We start from the raw sequence: 20,319 nt of genomic DNA on the forward strand, positions 1-20,319 counted from the left end.
CCTCTCATTAAGTCATAAACTAAAAGAGAGACTGGTTTTCGCAGTTCCATATTTATAATCTGTTCTCTGATGGCAATTAATATAAGATAAAGTTTTAAATTTTATTTGAGTTTAAATATAATTTATTCATCTCTCCGCATGAAATAGGGAAAATATGTCGGTATTTCGACAGCAATATGATATTATAATATCATAGATAATTTGCATCTGAATCAGGCGTGTGTGTACAATTGTATGCTAACATTATATTTTGTCAGCAGTTATGGATTTTCCACAAATATTTGTATTCCGATTTCCTAACATTTAACTTATTAATGTTGTGTATCATTGTGATTGTGTATTATTGTGATTTTTATTGCCCACGTAATGTGCTGGCATATAAAACAGCTGATGATGGAAACGTTGTCTATAATGTCATAAATATATTATTATCTACAAATGTCAACCAATGTATACAATAATATAAAAACTACAGTAACTATTTTGTCCCTCATAATATGCAATAATGGTAGAATGATATTATGGGAAAATTCTATGGATTACATTCGCACATCATAGTTATGAACTAATCTACCAATACAGTTTATAATAACTAAAAAACTCCGTCATTGTAACACATTACTAACATAAAATAACTATGTAAGAAAATTACGCTATGTGAGAAAAATATCCAGATGGTTTTAGAAGAAAAAATTTTGTATGCAACGTAAAGAGACAGGCATAGAAAATTAGAAAAACTAAAACATGTTTTTTTTTTTTAATTAAGAACGTATCCAGCTGGTATTTAGTATTGTTAATAATTCGTTACAAATAATGACGTTGAGTGTTATTCTAGAGTAGATGAAACCTTCAATGGTTTCTCTATAAAAATCACTGAAGCATTTACCAGTTTTACGAAAGTACAATTTTATTTTTGTATGGCAAAAAATATAGGAATAATCTCTCATTTGAGAGTTTATATGAAGATTCGAGATTCCATGTGACGTTTTTGCACAATGTTTGCAATATATTTAGGCTCTATCTCTATCGAAGAAGGGTTTCTTTAACATCTTTGATTACAAATAATATTCAATAATGCAAAATTATCACCAATATGTTCTTGCTAAAATTATTTTTAAGAATAAAAATCAAAATTGGGGTAAACAGAAATATGACATTCTTTTTGATTTCAACTAATGTCCTATTACGAAAATTAATATAAATGCTGTGTATAAATAATTATCTTTTGAAAATGGGAAAATGTACTTTTTTAATTTTAGTTTTTTTAATGAATATATTAAGTTCGAGGGTTTTTATTCATATCAATTTAGATAGAAAAAACAGAAGACAAAGCAATGAATTGGAATGATACACATTTTTGTATAAGGTTTCTTAGAATGAAAAAAAAACGTTTGTTTTTTTCTGTCTCGTAAAAAACAATTATTTGTTTATACGTCTTTGTCTTACGATCCAAAGTAAATACATTTTTGTTATATACTGCCTTCATTAAAATTATGTCCTTAACTAACCTGTAACTAAAATCTTTAAGTTTACAGATGTATTGTTTAATAAACTCATTACTATTAGATACTTACAGCATTTAAAAACCCTTTTTGTATTATTAATTATTATATTGCTTTAGCTTTAGACAGTGTCTTTTTAAGTGGACGAAACAGATACAGGTCATTATTTATTTGATTATTTTTTTTAATTGATTATTTAATTGATTAATAAATTGTGTATGTGGATTAAGTATGTACATACATAGTATCTTTATGATCATAAAATAAAAAGTTGTTATGTTTTAATGTGCTAACGATGATTATTTTAAGATGTCAGTAAATATAAATTAATTTAGACTTACCGATATAGTTGTGCATTTGCCGAATGCGTCTCGGAAAAAAAAATCACCGATCAATAACTTTTTAGCACAGTTTTTTCACTTCACGGTATAAAATAATATCTTATTTTAAAATTTACACAAACTGTTTGCAAGTTTATTTTGATTCATCTCACTTGGCCGTCACACAAGAAACATTATCATTTCACAACACAATATTATATCAATTTAAAGCAACTCACTAAATTTACATTTTCGTCTCAGTTTTGTTTTATTTAATAATCGTGCGTCAATTTGCCAAGTCGTTATATAACTATTAAAATTATACACAATTTATATTACAATGATGTTACACCTAAATAATATTTCTAAATTATTTGAATATTATCATCAAAGTCTCAACAAAATTTATATAAGTATTTTAAAGTAATATAAGATCTGTTTTACCTGCAATAATAGTTACTAGATATTTACAACATATTTAAAAAAATACTTATATAAAGTATTCTCAAGAAATTTTAATTTATTAATAAAAAAAGATAACCAAGTATTACATATCAACATTTTTAAATTATCGATCAAATTTATTACTAATATTGTAGGTAATTCTAATTGACTTTAATTGGAACTAAATTTTAATTTCATCTATCTGCAGTATCTTCCTCCGTCTATAGTATATTTTTTTCGTATTTTGTTGTCCGATACTAGGATTTATTTATAAAAACGTACCTTAACTATATAATTAATAATATTTCCATATTTTACAATGTATAGCTTCATATTACTATATTATTAGTAGATACCTAAATACTTACATGTTTTTATATACAACACAACATGTGCAACATTGATGGTTGCAAAATTATATTTTCTTTAGTTTTTTTTTACGTATATACCTACGTATTGTTTTATTACTGTTACCAATTGTGTATAATTGTATTATTTAGTTATAATATTGATAACTGTCACTTTTAAATGGTAAACGTTTACGTAGAATATATTTGACTATTTGATACAGTCCTTACAATAAATTATAATTAGGTTTTTTTGTTTTCCCTACTTTTTATAAGCTCGTGAACTTAATTCTAAATTATTTTTACAACTTTGCGCCACAAATCACATTACAATAAAAACAAAACTTCACTCGATAACGTTTCAAAGATTCGGTAAAACTTTGTTTCCACTTTGATTTCCCGAAATTAATTATATAATAAATACGTACGTTGAAATTAAATGGTTTATTTTAGTGTCGCTGTCACATCTCGGGCTGTGTCCACAATGCATACCACACGCGTAAACTACAAACAACTTTATGAATGTCTCTTGGCAAACAATATTTTAAGGAAGAGATGTTGACTCTTTTAATTTTAGATGTGTACTAAGTCTTTCTATTGCTCGCAGCGGCGGGAAAATAATCTGCGAATGCGCAAACTCGGCTCATTTTCGCCTCCATTGGCTGCCAGACACGATGACATACGCTGCAAAACGCAACAAGCTACCGAAGAAATAACCATCCGATAGCCAATATACAAATTAGAAACAGTGTCTATAAAGCTATCAATTCAATATGTTTTCCTAATCACCCCTATGCCGTTTGATGAACAAAAATCTCTTACTGTTCTAAAGTTTTCAAACGTCGTCGGAAAAGTTTTTCAAAATGCTTTCGTGCGAAGTTTTCAAAAGTTGTTGAGTTTGTTTTGAAGAGGTTGTGGAAATTTGGATACTACTACTGCCATCTCGTGACAATTATTTTAAATTGTATGCAATATGAATAAAATATTATTCATTTTGCCGTTCTATAAAGTAATAAAATGGTTTACATTATATTAAATATTCTTCTTGTTGTTTTAGCGATGTATTGATTAATTGCAACACTTTAAATGTGGATTATCATAGATTAGGTTGTCTCAAATTGCACTCTGGTAGGCGAAGCATTCGCCGAAGAAATCAATATTCTGAATTACATATTATTTGCAGTGCCACTGAGAATCAATGCTCGAAATGGAAAATTTTACGAACCGGAGCGCTCAACGATTTACCGAAAATATTGACGTAAGTATTTACTTTGTCTAAATTTATAAATATTCTATAAAAATAAGTGTATTTGATTGCTTTTGTTATATTATGACCTACCTAGCTCAGACGGTCAATTTATTTTTTCCACGGGGCGGAACGATAACCTCGGGGATTTCATGCTCCGGTATGCTATGATGCATTTCGAGCCCTGAATGGTATAAGTAACATTTCATTTCACGGGGTTCAATTAAATACCAAACACTTTTAGGGGGCGGCATTTATATACCTACATACATAGTTTTCGCATAATTACACAAACCGAATATTATAATATTAAAATGGCATACCTACTACACTTTCATTCTCTGCTCCAAATATTGCTTTATCATTCGTTAGAACAGGGTTTCCCAAACCTTGTCTGCAATGGAACAATTCGCAAACCCGGAAATTTTAACACTTAGCTTTTTTTTGGTTGGGTCCTACTAGTAAAAATTTATTATTAAAACACATTATTTATTTAATAATTATTTTTAAATATAAAACTATAATATAATACAAACATAAAAATTTGAATAAATAAACCACGTAATGACTTTGATGATTTTGAGTTCTTGAATTGCATGTCTTCTTGATATCAGGCGCAATATTGATAAGTTACATTCTAATATCTGGTGTGGCGTCGAGCCTGTTCTTGCATTTTGACTTCGTTGCGGCATAAAAAGAAAATCCCGCTTCGCATAAATAGGCTGTAGAAAAAGGAAGTAACCTAGCTTGTTTTGAAAAATTGGGGTATTCTTCTGACAAACTCGCCCAGAAATCATTTAAAGGCTGATCTGTGTATTTTTGTTTCAAATCAGAGTCACTAATTAAATCAATTAGATTTTCATAGTCACTTGCGCTTAAGCCTACTGGTTTAGCTGTCACGGAAAATGGATTCCGCAACCAGGAATCATCCTAACTAGTTTTCGGAAAATATTGCAAAAAAGGTTTTTTTCAGGTTATGTATGTGTTCTAAAAATACTTTGGAAACTTCTTCATCTAGGTACTTTAAAATTTAATTTAACGAGAAAAGATGGTCCTCCGCCTGTACCTAGATACTTGACGTCATAAACATCAGTGGAGATTGATCATCACTCGCCTTTCAATATGAAGTAGATTCTTTACTTATTTTAGTTTTACTTATTTTACTTCTACTTAGTAGAAGATCTTTAATAGTGTTGCAGTGTATAAAACCTTTCAGATTGTCGCGGAACACCTATTCAGGTTCTGCGGAACACTGGTGTTCCGCAGAACATAGTTTGGGAAACCCTGCGTTAGAGAATCAGAAGACCGTTTTTGCTGATGACCCAACATTCTGATCCATATGTGAGGACTGTAGGATTGTGTTCTGAGATAGCACTTTGCATTAATTTCAGATGTAGGTATACAGATTCCAAAGTAACACAATATGTTGACTGACTTTAATTTTATTAATGTATTAGTCTTCTGATTTCTGTTTCCATATTATTATCCTGACAATGGTACCCAGATAATTATGTGAAATGGTCGCTTTTCTCGAATGAGATATTTTAATTTCCTTTTGGCTACATCAGGTTTATATAGCTTTGGAGGTCATCATATTGTGTTATTAGTCTGTGATGAGTTCATTTTTATATTATTATAGTGTAGGTACCTCATGGCCCCCACGAAGGGGGGGCTGACAGGGCTCTAGCCTGGAGGCCCGGGCTCAGGGGGGGGCCCGGCGTGACGGGTCAATCTGATATTTAAGATAAACATATATCACAAATTTTCTCTAATCGTAAATAAAAAAAGTCGCCTGCGTCGCTATTTCACAGAGAGAATTTTACATTTAAAAATGAGGTCGTTAGTTGCATTTTTATTGTTTTGTGTCGATACTTGACAACTACATAATTCAAGTAGATGTATTAAAACTACAAAAATCCCTAAAAATAAACCGAAAGCCCTTACTTTTACCTCTAACATAATTTTGAAAACGTTTCTGTTGTGCGTCACACATGCCATTCAAATTAGCGATAGGTAGGGGGGCCTGGCAAAGATCCTGGCCGGGGGGCCCGTTTTAGGATGTGGGAGCCATGAGGTACCTACCTACGTAACTATTTTGAAGAAGCAGTGTAATGAAAATATAATATATATGTAGGTATACAAATATATTATATCGTTACAGGTAAGTATATCAAGTAAGCTGAATATTCAAATTTAAAAAAATAATAATAATAATAATAAATAAATACACCAGACCCCGTCTTAGGGCGATTATACCGACTGATCCCAATCTACTCGCGCTTTAATATGGGACCGCACGTCGGAGATAACTAATTGTCTTCAAGCATAACAAAAAAATAATAATAAAAAAATAATGAAACAGCAGTAGATTTTTTTTACGTTCAATCAAATATTGATTGTGAAAAAAATATGTGCAGTAGAATCCTATATAATTATTGGGAAAATTCGACCGCGTTATTAAAAATTAATTACTAGGTACATTCAGAATAGGCTCATAGACATTATGTGAGATTATTATAGCACTACAATTCTGATAGGTGACGAAAAGTATTTAGTCTACATTGTAATTTTATATTTTAATGAGGAAATTTTGAAAAAATATGAACGATTTTACCAGAAAAAGGTTTATAAAATATCATTTATGTTAGAAAATTAGTTTCGGTTTAATCAAAATTTCCAGTAGTTAGGTATACCTAAATACTGAAGATTAATTATTATAAAATCAAATACCTACCCACCTACCTACAGTAAATAAATCGCTATTCCCATCGCAAATGTGAGCATTTTTAGTGGAATATAATGTTCGCGTTACCCACCCAGCAAGGTCCACTATTATAATAGTTAAGCCGTGACACAAAACTGTAAATTTCGATCATAGTGCTAGTTATTGCTCATACTTTGAGTAAAATATGGTAAAATATTTGTGGAAAATGATGATTTTTCAATATTGAAATAAATAGTAATACGTCAATTGATTTGAGCGATATTTAATATACCTACAACTGAAAAACTTCATTTACAGGGAACAGGCAAAACATTCGAAAATAATCAATAACCGGCACTACCATCATAACTCACAATTCAGTGCCCCAGACTTTCTATAATCGGTCTTTATACCCAGGGGCTTCGCGCGTGCTCCAAGTGTGCTAACATTATTGTTAGGACCCACTCTGAAAACAACATACTTACACCTATTTCACTCTCATGCAAGTGGAATATATCGATATCTTAAGATGTGAACTCGTTGAGTATAGCTATTTACCTTCTAATAATAATTATTATTGTCGTCACCAATATCAAGTGGGCCAATGAAGGTGGCAAAGTGCCTTATCCTTTATACCAGCACCTCGGTACCTTGACCTACACTACATAATACACATGGTAGGTAATAAATACATTTATTGTATTACACTGCTCAGTATAATACAACATCGTTAACAAATGAATGAATGAATTTTGGTGATAAAAATAATCATAAAAAATGTAATAATAAGATTAACGCGTTTAATTTAATTCTTTAAATTATTTGGGAAACGCTGGTTAATGGTTAGTGGTTTATATAGCAGTGATTGTCAACCAGGTTTTCGTGAGAGCGTTCAAGGGTTCTGCGAGAATTTGCAAAATATCGCTAAAGAAGTACAACATCAACGTTTTTGGTAAAAGTATAAAATCGTTAAATAAATGTACTTAATAATAATTATCAGTCATTATAATATTTTGTGAAAAGTGCATGGAGTAATACATGTTTATTATTTATTTATGGTACTGTTCGGTTAAAGCGGATACAGCGGAAAACGCATTTTGAAAATAGCCGATAAACTGGATTATTTGTTAGTTTGGGTTAGTTAAGGTTAGGTTAGGTTGGGTTGGGTTAATGTCACACACTGAATTTTCTGCCACTGTGGGGGGCGCTCCCATAAGGAGTAGTGCCTCCCAGCCGCTCGGTCTGACCCTGGTAGTCAATGTGCCACCGGTGGAATGATTACGACCCTCGACAAAGCTGAACAAAATTAACAATATTTCATATATGTAGAAGTCCCGCAGTTTGCTCTGGCAGGTCCCACCACTTCCCAGGGTGAACTGTGGAGGAGATAAGTCGGTCGCAGACCATGTACATATAGGTAATAAGGTAATAGGGTTAAAATTTTGATCAAATATAATATGCTTAGGTAAAGGGTAATTAAATTAAATTAGATATAAAATATGATTTGGATGTAAGATAATATGTAATGTAAATTGTAATATAATAGGTAAATTTAATGTGATATGCAATGGGTTAGAGAAATAATAAAGTAGGACGTATGGACGGGCGTTAGTAATATGTAGTAGTTAAAATAATTAAGATAATTAAGGAATTAATGTAATTAAAGTAATATTAATATTAATCATATTATGTACATCGATATCGCTATATGTTTGGTTGATAGTCTGACATCCGGCAACCTTATATAAATGTGTAGCATATGGCGGTATCGGTGATTGGTGTGAATTTGTAAGAAATACAACCACCCCTAACGGATAAAAAGGCAAGATTATTAAATCCAAAGGCAGTCTGTTTTGTCACTTGTGGGTTCCGGGAGTCGCTTCTGTGACGGCTTGTTGCCCCGGGACCCTCACGATCTCGTCTGCATAACTAATTAGAAATAATTAAGTTAATGTTAAATAATTAGTTAATAATAATCAAGTTAATTTAAAAATAATTAAATAATAATATTCGAATTAATTTTTAATTAATCAGTAATAAATGTGGTTATTTTTGTGACTTCGGATATTAGTTGACTCTTGTTTATTGAGACTTCGAACTGTGAACTTCGAATATTAATTGATTTGACTTTTCTTTTTTTTACTAATTGTGGTGTATGGATAATAACAATAAATCGAGTTTCTTTTAATTATTATAAACTTTGGGACCTTCGATACCAATGTGAATGATACCTTTGGACTATAATCCTTGATGAAGGAATGCCATAAGGCCAAACTTATTCTAATAACAATAAAATACGAGTTCTGAAGATTTCATCTGGTGTTTAATTGACTTTGTGCCCCGTGACTTCTTGGTTACTCCACGTCCATGAGGTTCCTGCCTGTTCTTCCACATTAATGAACCTCCACTTCCAAGTGCCTCAGCTAGTCAGGAAGTCGGAGGCCTTCATTAGGTTAGGTTAGGTTAACCTAACAAATAATCCAGTTTATCGGCTATTTTCAAAATGCGTTTTCCGCTGTATCCGCTTTAACCGAACAGTACCTTATTTATTTTCAATAATGGTAATACATTTTTAATTGATAACTCTATGTAAGATAACTCTACCTTACTGAAAGTGACGTCCGTGCGAGTAGGCAGGCCATGCATTGCTTGGGGAAAAAGAAGGACTTTTTAAAGGTTAATGGCCCACCAAAGCACACCCCTCCCGCACTGCACTCAATCTCAATCGGGGGTCACGGGACAATTTTTCAGAGGAGTTTCTGTTGAGACAATATATTTTTGCTAATAGACTGTGACGTCCCGAGCCAGAGTGCCGCCCTTGCAGACTTAGACGGAATCTATCAAAAATAGTATGGGGTGAGTGTCAAGTAGCCAATGCTGTCACCGTCTACATTTTTACAAGTATATTAAACATTAAATTTATAATTTATCCATTGTACTTTATGTGACAGCCATATAGGGGTTCCCTGTAGCTTTACAAAATGCTTCAATGATTCCGCCAAATAAAAACGGTTTGGAATCACTGGTATATTTTCATACTTAGAACTATAGCGGAACAATTTTTAAGATTGAACATGCGCGGATACGTCTTATATCTTCTAGTGCGCAGTAATTAGGCAGATCAAAGTTTGATTATTGTTATGGTTGCTATCGTGGACTGAATTTAACAATATTGCATCGCTTTCTCTCGCTCGAAGCTCATATTTTATGACTAGGTATGTCTAGTTTTTTTGGCAAAACTATCAAACCTCATGCTAATGTAATAAAAATATTATGTTCATAGTAAAAATTGTCCGCTAAGCGGGGGGGGCGCTATATGCTTACTTTTAACATAATATTATTCAGTATTTTTTTCGGTATAGTAATTTTATCAATTCAATAAAATCAAATTAAATATTAAAAACTATTAGTTTTTTTGTGGATTTATTAAAACTTTTTCATTTTACTGACATCTATATAATTTATGCCAAAACAATTTGATATCAAACTTGTATATACATTTTAATAATTATTTCAGAATTTGGGTAGCTCAGCACGATTGGGATAATAATAAGATGGTAAAGCAGTTTTCTTGTTTACAACAATTAATAGTGACAGGTAGCGCTATTGCGGTGAAAACAGGTAGCCATAGTTGAAAGTTCCAACAGGGCAACTCCGATCGATGATAACTGTGTCAAGTTATAAAAAATATATTTTAAATTTCCTTCAGATTGCAATGTTTTAATTATATAGGTGAGTGCAATCGCCTTCGTTAGACTTGGATATCAAAGTTTGATATGATAGAATGTAGAACAGTGAAAGCTGGTGAAAGTTTTCGTCGCAGTACCGTTGTTTCCAGTACTAGTGACAGGACATTTTCCAAAGCATATGTGTTGGGTTTGTAATGATTGTTACGTAATTTAATTGCAGTTTAGAGGATGTCTTGGATGAAAAGGCCCCGAGGAAGCCCAGCCGCCGTACCGGGCTCCGGCCAGAACATGTACAATCCCACGCAAGTGAGTACTTTGACGTTAACTCTATCATGTTTAGGTTATGTTTGTCGGATGATCTTGACTGGGGCTAGTTGATTATTTTTGTTATTGGTTGATTATACTACGTCTGACGTTTGTCGGTTCACCAGCTATTGTAAATGTTATGTTCAATTGACTGAACCTTGCAATATGATTTCATAGTGTTACGGAATAAATTAAATGATTGGAAAAATAATAAAAAAAAATGTAATGAATGTCATCTGTGGGATGACAATATTATAATGTTTAGATTATATCCATACGCAAGTACTATATTAAATATTCAAAAATAAACATATATTTATATTATTTACACCCTATTGACTCGTTTTGATGTCAAGTTTATACATTTTTGGACCTCTGAGCTTGTGCAGAATTATTAAATATATTACTAAACAGAGAGACAACCAACTTTAGAAGCATTGAAATAAATGCATACTCCAGGATAGTTAGTAATTTCCAGAATATTACAAGGTGGGGCTATTTTTCAATCTTCCGCAAGAAGGCAGAACATGATTGTCCCGTTGGGAAAATCAGTGGTTATCTCATAATTACTTGAAGTAACTATATTCTAAAGACTATGTACAACATCTGCTTAAGGAAAATATAATAAACAGCCATGTGTCCAGCGTTTCCCAAACGGACAGCCATAGGTACCATACGCAGTCTGCATAGATTTTGTACTATCTGCGTATGAAGAAAGTACCATTGCGGAAGTAATTAGGTGATGTAAGGTCAAATGGAGGTAAGAGAAGGTCTCTCTGCGTCGAAAACGTATGGCTGCAGTGGCTGGCCGATGTAATAACGGGAGACTGATAATCACAAAATTAATTGCATTATGTATGTAAAATATCGTCATCTCATTAGTCGAAATTTTAAATCTCAGCCATGAAGAAACAGAGAGAAATAAACTCACCTGCATCAAATTTTTTTAATATGCTACTCTTAAATGTTTGAGCGGTTCCATTTTGATGTACAACATATAAAGGGTTCCGTGACTAACAATAATTGGGAAATGCTGATCTATATAGTTGTTTATTTGTTTTTTCCAATTAATTCAATCAATGATCAGACAATTAGAGCCGAACTTACTTAATCTGATCATGCTCTAGCCTTGGAGCTAAGGCATGCATAAGGTAGATTCATTTCGGTCCACCGTCGCGTTCTGACTTTATTGGCATGTGGTGCGTAGATCGATCTTGTAGATTGTTGCAGAGAGGAAGAATAACTTACACAATGAATTATTTTACTATTAAAGTGAGTCAAAACTAGAAACCTATGTAGTATAGTTTCAATTGATTTTATGAATAATAATGTGAACTAATAATTTTGTTAGTTTTTGAGAATGAGAAATCATCCACTGATGAATCCATACCCGGATAATTAGAAGTTTACTCCATTATTACAGAAATGATTTTTGATTCATTTCAATTGTATAATTTTAAGATAAAAACAAAAGATAGTGTGGTGATGCCGAGCGAGAGAAAGCGATGCAATAAGCTTGTAATCTCCCGGTTCAAGTCAGTCATCTACCAAACCAAATTCTACTGGCTTGAATACAGGCAATAATCACGTTAACCTTTTGTAATATATGCGCACTAGAAGAAATCACATCTGCGCATGTTGAAGGTTAAATTGTTCCACTATAATAAGACATGCCAAATTGTAGATTTATTACCAACAGTAACTTCAATTACTTATGCATTACCCAATGAGCATGCATAACAATACACCAACTTCAACTATTTACGTAATTTTCCAATAAATATTCTGCTTCAAATTCCTTTCAATTTCATGTTACGAAAAAAGCTAATATTGCTGTCATACCCCTTTATCATTTGAACATATTATTATAAATTGTTTATTTTCATATAATATTATCATGTAAAATTGTTTACACAAATGCTCTTCAGACTGGCAAATTTATATTATACGCATAGCTATGTTTCAAGGCATTACACATATAAGTAAAAAATAATTATTGTCTTTTTTTATTTATAATTCAATTCACACACACTACATATCTTGAGCTGTAATAAATTTGTTAACCTCTCATATACATTTATTATTAAAAGATTGTCAATTATTTAAATCATTTATTATTTTGATGATGTACAGTTTATTCTAATTCACGGATTTCCAACCTTCTTAGGAGTCGCGACCCCCTTTTATATTAACTACATTATATGCGACCTCCCTGTATCACAACATTTGCCTAAAAATACCTCTTTAAAAGCGTGTTGACACGGTCCAAGTACAGTGCCATCCAAGTGCACTCGTATGAGACATCTTCATACTAATTATTCCTATCCAAGCTACTTGGACCGCGTCCTACTCATCCAAGTTAGCTTGGATAGGAATAATTAGTATGAAGCTGTCACTTGCATGGCACTCGGTCCAAGTGTACTTGGATCCCCACTTGGACCGTGTCAACGCGGCTTAATAGAGTGAAGAAAACATATTAAAAATAACAACAACATCAACACTACAACAATAACACAAAATATTTTCTTTACATGTCCATTATATATCAATCATCGAGGATATGCTTCTACTTTTAAATTAGTAAACATTACATTTGGTTTCACTTAACCAGTCTGCGTTTGTTTACTGTCAAATATTTCACTTTTTGTACTCCTTTCGTTTCTGAGCTGATATGAACAAACATGGCAACGAGATCGATTTTATTGGTCAATTGCCACGATGTTGAAGATAATGTTTTTGCCATGAAGCGTTCTTTTTAATCCCCAATTAAGTAATTATTTATTGGGAGGTGCATTTCTTGACATTTTACTATTTTTAGTGACGCCCTGGGTTGAGAACCCATGTTCTAATTCTTAGTTGACTGTATACCTACTTACAATTTTATTTAAACTCAATGGCATTTCAATTTATTTTGCTTAAATATTCGTTCTAGTGAAACCTTAGATATTCCTTATGTAATAATTATACATGCTGAAATTGTATCTTTATGTTGACATTTAAGTACTTACTAATTTATTATCTGTGTCACGCTAAATATTATCAAAATCTACATATTCACTTTATTGTATTATAAAATGCAGAATGAAAATTTTCAGTTTCAGAAATTCAGTTGAATGTTATTTAATATTTATATATTATAAGTACTTAATTCAACAACCACTCGAAAATATCACGATGTTAGGTTTTATAACAAACATAGTGTTTAAAAATAAATCAGAACCTATGGTCCCTTGGAAACAGCGTTTACTACAGATATAACAATTGTCACTATTCTACAACCAACATGTCATGGTTTCAATTTCATAGCTCTGTTTGTAGTGTAATGACTGAAACAGGCGGTCGAGTATGTATAATTGTATGTGAAAGAACAAGGGAGTTAAGATACAAAGGTAAGGCTAAGGCTATAGTCATCTAACTTGCAAAATCCAGCATTTTTCAATATTGAAACTAGGTTTAAAGTCTTCGTAATAACCCTAAGGTTTATTGGAAAGTGAGAGAGTGTTTGTTGATACTCTTAAAAATTAAAATCAGACTACCCTGATAGTAATTTTAGAAATAGGTATAAGAAAAAATGAGAAAAATCTAAGTACTAGAAACAAAGATAATTTAATGTCGATTTTTTCAAACAGAGTCAAAAAAAAAAGCTCAGCAATTAATTGTTGGCAGAAAAATATACTTACGATTCTTCACCAGCAGAATTAAAAAAATTTGTCAACTATATTCTTCATAAATTTTTACCTACAGATTTAATGATAGCTGCAATTTTTTTCTCTTTCTGAAAATCTAGTACGTTTTCATGCCGAATAAGTTTTATTTTTTTATCCCATCTGGCATATTTTTATCGACAGAAGCGTTTCTGCGAACAGAGAAAAAATAATGTAAACACCAGAAAATCACAAAATGTGGCAGAATGAAATCAATTGTCATCCAATAACTAATAATATAAGTCATCCAAATTTTAAATATTCACAAGTCTGGCTTATGTATTTTTCCACCCTTCTTTTCAGTTGTAGATAACTTATGTGATTAACCTTATTTGTAATATAACATTAAACAACACTTTACTTATGTACTTATACAAAAATGTACAGAATCTTATTGACTTATTGATTCGGTAATAAAATAAAAAATGCAATTTCATGACTTATGATGCTTTTACACCCTGACCACATAATTGGCAACACTGTCTGGAAGTCTTCATATATGTCAGTTGACTGGGAAGAACTACTTGGTTGATCACTTATTGCGACCTAGTTTCCACAAGGGGAAATTATTTATCATTTCTTATGTCATACAGTAAAAGAGAAGGTATCTTCTCATCTACACTTGACCAACGTAAGAGTAAAGTTAGGACTCCTGTCCATTCTAAATTCTTGAGAAGTTCTTCCTGGAACGCCCCCAGCGTTTAAGAGGCATTTCTGAAGATGTGACAGGTGATAGTAGGAGAATGTAGCATCTGTCACTGATGTGGACATTAAGTACTTAATACTTTCCATTAGCAGTGGGCGTCCACTCGGTCTGTTTATTATATTGATATAATGAAAATGGTGATTTACCTACGTATATACTTGGTTACGTCACCCTACCGTGCTCCAGCCTCAGAGGATAGGTCACCCACAATATCGTGACACTTATCTTCGTCCAGTGCTACGTTCCGTGACATGTCATGTTAACCGTTATACTTACGGGGAAAGTGAACTAAATCAGTTGAAAATGAATAATCTTATAAATGCCTCTTCGTGATCACAACGGTTACTAAGTACTGTTGTGTCAGCAAAGGAACTCGTCATACAGGGAGACATTGATTCCCAAAACTTAATGAACTTCAGAATTTACTGAGCTATAGCTGTTACTGTACGAGAGCACATGTAGCATGCATGCGTTGAACAAGCAGCATTTGATCCCCACAGATTTTTGAATAATATGTTATTTTAATAAAAAGTCTTTTTCAGTCTGGATCAAATAAAGCATTCAAAATGTATTAACTGAATTTCTAAATCTGCAGGAAACAATACACAATAAGCAATGCAAATTTAATTTATGCCCCCATTCAGAAAATGTACATTCATAATAATATGATGTTGTAATCTTTGCTTTAATTTAACTTATACACACTTATATTGTTTTTGATAAAAAAACAGTTAATATTTTATATGTTCACTCCATTGTTAGCTTTGTTATCTGAAAACATTGTTTTTGAGTTTATATCGCTACTAATTTGATAGAACATTAAATTTATTCAACCAGTTGCCCACATTGCTTCAGTTTAGTGTTATCTTTTATTATTTTGAGGTGATAGTGTCAACTAAAGGTAATTTTGAACATAAAAAATACCTAATTAAAATTTATGAAATTCGCACATTTTGACTTTATTTGTTAATGAGACAGATATTTCATTTAGTAAACAAAAAAAATGCAATTCGATTTACAGTATCAGATGATTATTGTTTAAAGCCAGCAACAGACATAACTGCATACTTGAGCAGTGTACTAGCGGAGTATTCATTTATTAATTTTATTATTTAATTGCATGCACCTAAGAAAATTTTAAATAAAACAGTAAAACAAAGCACACAACAATAAAAATAAAATATTTGTCACGTAAATTATAATATACTTATCATAAAACACAAATTATCGTTATACCCCGTTTACACGTGTATGGATTTACTGCTGACAGTATGTATTATCGCGGCCATAACAAGAAAATTCACGTGTTTAACTTGCATGCATGAATCAGAAAAGTTAAGAAACTTCTGAATTTTCATGCGACAGTTGGGATTTATTCGATTTGCGCCTGCGTATTAGAACGATAGTGGCGAACCTACTGGCAAAAAAACCAACTACACCGCGTACTAATTTTGAGGTTAACCGATTTTTACGGCCTGTCAAATCGTTCTATAAAATGACAACATTGCATCTCGCTTACTCTTGAAGAATGCGATTGGAGAGACAGTCAACACTTTTTTATTGTCATGATAGTTTAAAATACTCACTATTGCTGCAAATAAATCCATGCATGTGTACAGGCGCTATTAAATTAGGAATAATAAAGGAAAAACTACCTACAATAAAATAAAATCAGCATGTAATATTATGAACACACAAGCCTGATGGCCATATACTCTCCACAGGGCACAAGTCGATATACCCTTTAACTGTGTCAACAAAAAATATGCGACTGGTTCTCTCAGTACACACGTCCAGTTCACACCATCGAAATTCAAAGATTTTCAAATCTCTTGCACAGTCAAGATATTATCATACATGTATACTTGTGCAGGTATACTGTTATGTCTGTAGTCGACTTATGCAAATCTTATAATGTTTGTGTTAATTATTTTTTGTTATGGTTGAATGTTTTGTAATGTTTTATTTCAGCCACCGCTGCCGAGTCAGCAACAAGCGCCGTTACCTCAGCAGCCGCAGCAATTACATCAGCAACAATGGCAACAGAACCAACAGCCTCAACCTCAACCTCAATCTCACTACGGCAATCCTACGCAGCCTTACAACCCTCAAGCTCAACAATACTGGCAGTCGCAACAACCAGCCATCCCCAATCAGCCCGCGGCCAGCCCTCACAATGCTTACAATCAAAACTACCCTCAACAAACCTACCCTAATACTCAGCAACAGAATGAATTCTATCAATACGGGCAACAAAATTATGTACAGCCAAATTCATACCCGCAACAGCAAAATTACCCGGATTACCAAAATCAACAGCAGTACAATACACAAGTGCAGCCGCAGCAAGGATACCAAAATGCCACCGCTAACTTTCAGAGCCACGAAGCCGACGCATGGAACTGGGGCAACGAAGACGGAACTCCAGCACAGAATATGCAGCAGAATAGCAATCAATTGAGAGATCCGCCGGCTAACGCTAACGTAATCGGAGATAGTTTTGCTAATTCGGGCGACTCGTGGAACTGGTCTGTCGAAGAACCGAATAGACCCGATACCGGCAGGGAGAGATCTGTGCATAGTCAATCGAGGGAAGCCGTACATGAAACGGTACCGAGAAACTTACAAGCTAACACTCCAAGAAATGAACCAGTAAATGCTCAAAGTTATCCCGTTGAAACTCCACTCGTCAAAGACGATAGTAAGAATGCAAATATAGAAAAAGAAGCAATCGATCTTCAGTCTAAGCCCACTAACGAAAGTAATATTAAGACTCTGAACGATAGGGAAGCTTTGATGGAGCATAATATTCTGCCAGGTTTCACAGGAAGGAGATTTCACGCTGATAATCTGACACCGCAATGGTCGATCGAGTCGCAGCCTTCACAGGATTCCAGTGATGGGCTTCTGTCTCACACCGAAAGCACCAACAGGAGTGAAGATCCGTCCAGAAGTTCTGAAAAGAGTAGCCCTGGATTTAATTCTAACGATAATACGAATTTCAATTATGCCCAACCCTCATCGGAAAATTATAATGAGAATATTTCCAACTGGGAACGACAGCAGCATGTTGAAAATGTGGTTCACAATGTACCAGAGAATCCGACTGATATACGAGACAATAGGGAACTTGCTGATGGTGTAAGAGAAATGGCTATTAATTCACGTAATAGGGAAAGTGTGTCACCGGAGAAAAGTGTCCCAAGAAGTTTACAGCAAGACGAACAGCCTCAAAATTTTGTTGAGAATGCTTCTAGGGTATCTACGCCTCCTAGGGGATCTTTACCGCCTTCTGGCAAGAAACCGCCGACGACATTGCCTCCGAGTATGCCTCCTTTCCCCGCAAACACGTCTTCAAATCAAAACCCCTTTAAAAGAGCGGGACAATTGTCTCACAAGACTGCCAACAGAACACCAATACAATCACCGCCTGAAAACATGGCAACACAATCTTTGGAACCGCAAAGTTTACCGTTCAATTTGCAGCAAGAGTCTGTTCAACAAAGTGTACGGCAAGTTTCTGTTTCTCCTAAATTGTCTACTAATCAAAACATTCCACTTTCTACTCGCATTGTACAACAAGTTTCGTACAGTACGGCTAACCTCGAAACGACGCCTGATAATTCAGAGCGACCTGACAATCCGTCGCCGATAAATTATAGACCCATGCAGTATCCCCATCAACCACTGAACCAACATCAGAATACTGTAGAAAACTTCGAAGTCGCTCCGAACAATGATAGAAACGAATACTTGCAAACCGGACACTTATCCGACGCAAGTTACGGTGATAATACAAACTTTTCCACTGAAGATCGCGGATCTAGAAACAATTTGAATACTTCTCAAGATAATTACCCACCGCCTGGACTCAGGAGAATGGTTCTTGGTCAACCGGAGTCAGATTCTGGGCCAAATTCTAGTTTCTGTGCTGACGACCAGCCTCCTCCTGGACTCTCTAGAATGGTACCCGGACAACCGACAGAATCTTTGAATATTTACACCCAACCGAACGACGATGATTACTTAGATAGGCAAATTGATGGACAGACTACCGAAAGTGATAGTTTGAATAATTCGGCTTACATGAACAGAACTCCTACCGTTTACAGACAAGTAGACGGACAACCTACTGATGATGAATCTAATTATAATCAGAATGTTACTTCGCGAAGTTCTGCAGACCGACGACCTATTGGTTTTGATAGAATGGTGCCTATGGGTGAATCGAGTGCCAATTTTCAATCATTTCAAAATCAGAATAGAGATGAAAGAGTCGTTACAGGCTTGGAGCAGAGTAATTCCACAGAACCGAGAGAGCAAAACATGGATGGTTCCGATTATTCAGAAGTCGATGCTGCTAATCAAATAAGAAGTGTTGTTGGTGCAACGGAAGCTAATGATAATTCCCGAATTAATGCTCCCGTTGATAACGTATCAACTCCAAATGTTATGATGGAATCGGAAGCTAGAGATCTCGATATGGAAGGTGAGAACCTTCAAGATTTAAGCACAATTTCGTCAGCTGATAATTCTCTCATTCGCGAAGGAAATATTTCTGCTGATCTACCTTCCCGAAGCATAGATCCGCTCGATTCAGGATCGGAAAGACTCGCGCAGCAATCCAATAGAAAGTTAAGCGATAAGGATAGAAAATACCGTGATGAAACTAGCCGTAAATCGAGTGATAAAGATAGAAAATACAGAGACGATACCACTGGTGATGAGTCAGAACGGGATAGGATGTTTAAGAAAGACTCTCCACGAAAAGATAGATTGCGTACGTCCAAGGAGAGGGATGGAAGATACGGCGATCGGAGGGTTGATAAAGAGAGGCGAGGAGAGCAGTATAGGAGTGAAAGAGATGGGACCAGAGGTGAAGATAGGCGTGTGAGAAAGACCAACAAGGACAAATATGAAACGGAAGATACTGATTATTATTCTGATAGAGATAGAAGGTGTGTTCATTTTTATTGTTTTGTTATAAGTTCAAGTCTCACCACACATGGCAACCACAAGATGTTGCGACAGGTCACAAGCAAGGTGTTCAGTCCAGGGTGGGTTTGGCTATGGATATGCTTTGATGCTGCTGCATGCACATCACTTCCAACTGAGAATGATACGGCGGTGGAGCTACTATGAATGTGAAGTTTTATAACTCATCCACTACACTGCCTGTTCATATATATCTTTGTCTGCTGGAGTGATGCACGTGTGACACGCCTCTGCATCAAATCCCTATGTCCAAACCGCCCCCACAATAAACACTTTGCCTGCAACTGAAGTGGTTATCGAGTGTGGTGAGCCTAAAATCATGCTTACACTTTAAATATAAAATTAAATATTAATTT

General features: G+C 34.0%; 1 protein-coding gene and 1 long non-coding RNA gene across 3 annotated transcripts in view; one reads left to right on the forward strand and one right to left on the reverse strand.

Moving 5' to 3' along the window:
* Window positions 1-3,199, reverse strand: part of LOC147071869 (uncharacterized) — a 503,478-nt gene extending 500,279 nt beyond the window's left edge. The window contains exons 1-2 of the long non-coding RNA XR_015070642.1: window positions 2,635-3,199; window positions 1,844-2,132 (exon numbers count right to left, since the gene is read on the reverse strand). This is a non-coding gene — a long non-coding RNA (uncharacterized LOC147071869). The remainder of the gene's footprint in view (window positions 1-1,843; window positions 2,133-2,634) is intronic.
* Window positions 3,200-10,190: 6,991 nt separating this feature from the next.
* Sec16 (endoplasmic reticulum export factor secretory 16) overlaps window positions 10,191-20,319 on the forward strand; it is a 50,822-nt gene continuing 40,693 nt past the window's right edge. For both annotated transcript variants that reach the window (XM_085947147.1, XM_085947148.1), the window contains exons 1-3: window positions 10,191-10,295; window positions 10,473-10,558; window positions 16,940-19,926. In XM_085947147.1, coding sequence (XP_085803273.1) covers window positions 10,481-10,558; window positions 16,940-19,926 — 3,065 coding nt within the window. In that variant the 5' untranslated portion in view covers window positions 10,191-10,295; window positions 10,473-10,480. The remainder of the gene's footprint in view (window positions 10,296-10,472; window positions 10,559-16,939; window positions 19,927-20,319) is intronic.

The sequence above is a fragment of the Rhyacophila brunnea genome, unplaced genomic scaffold (assembly GCF_057557595.1).
Source record: "Rhyacophila brunnea isolate RB1 unplaced genomic scaffold, BYU_Rbru_1.0 scaffold_2, whole genome shotgun sequence".
Lineage (NCBI taxonomy): Eukaryota > Metazoa > Arthropoda > Insecta > Trichoptera > Rhyacophilidae > Rhyacophila > Rhyacophila brunnea.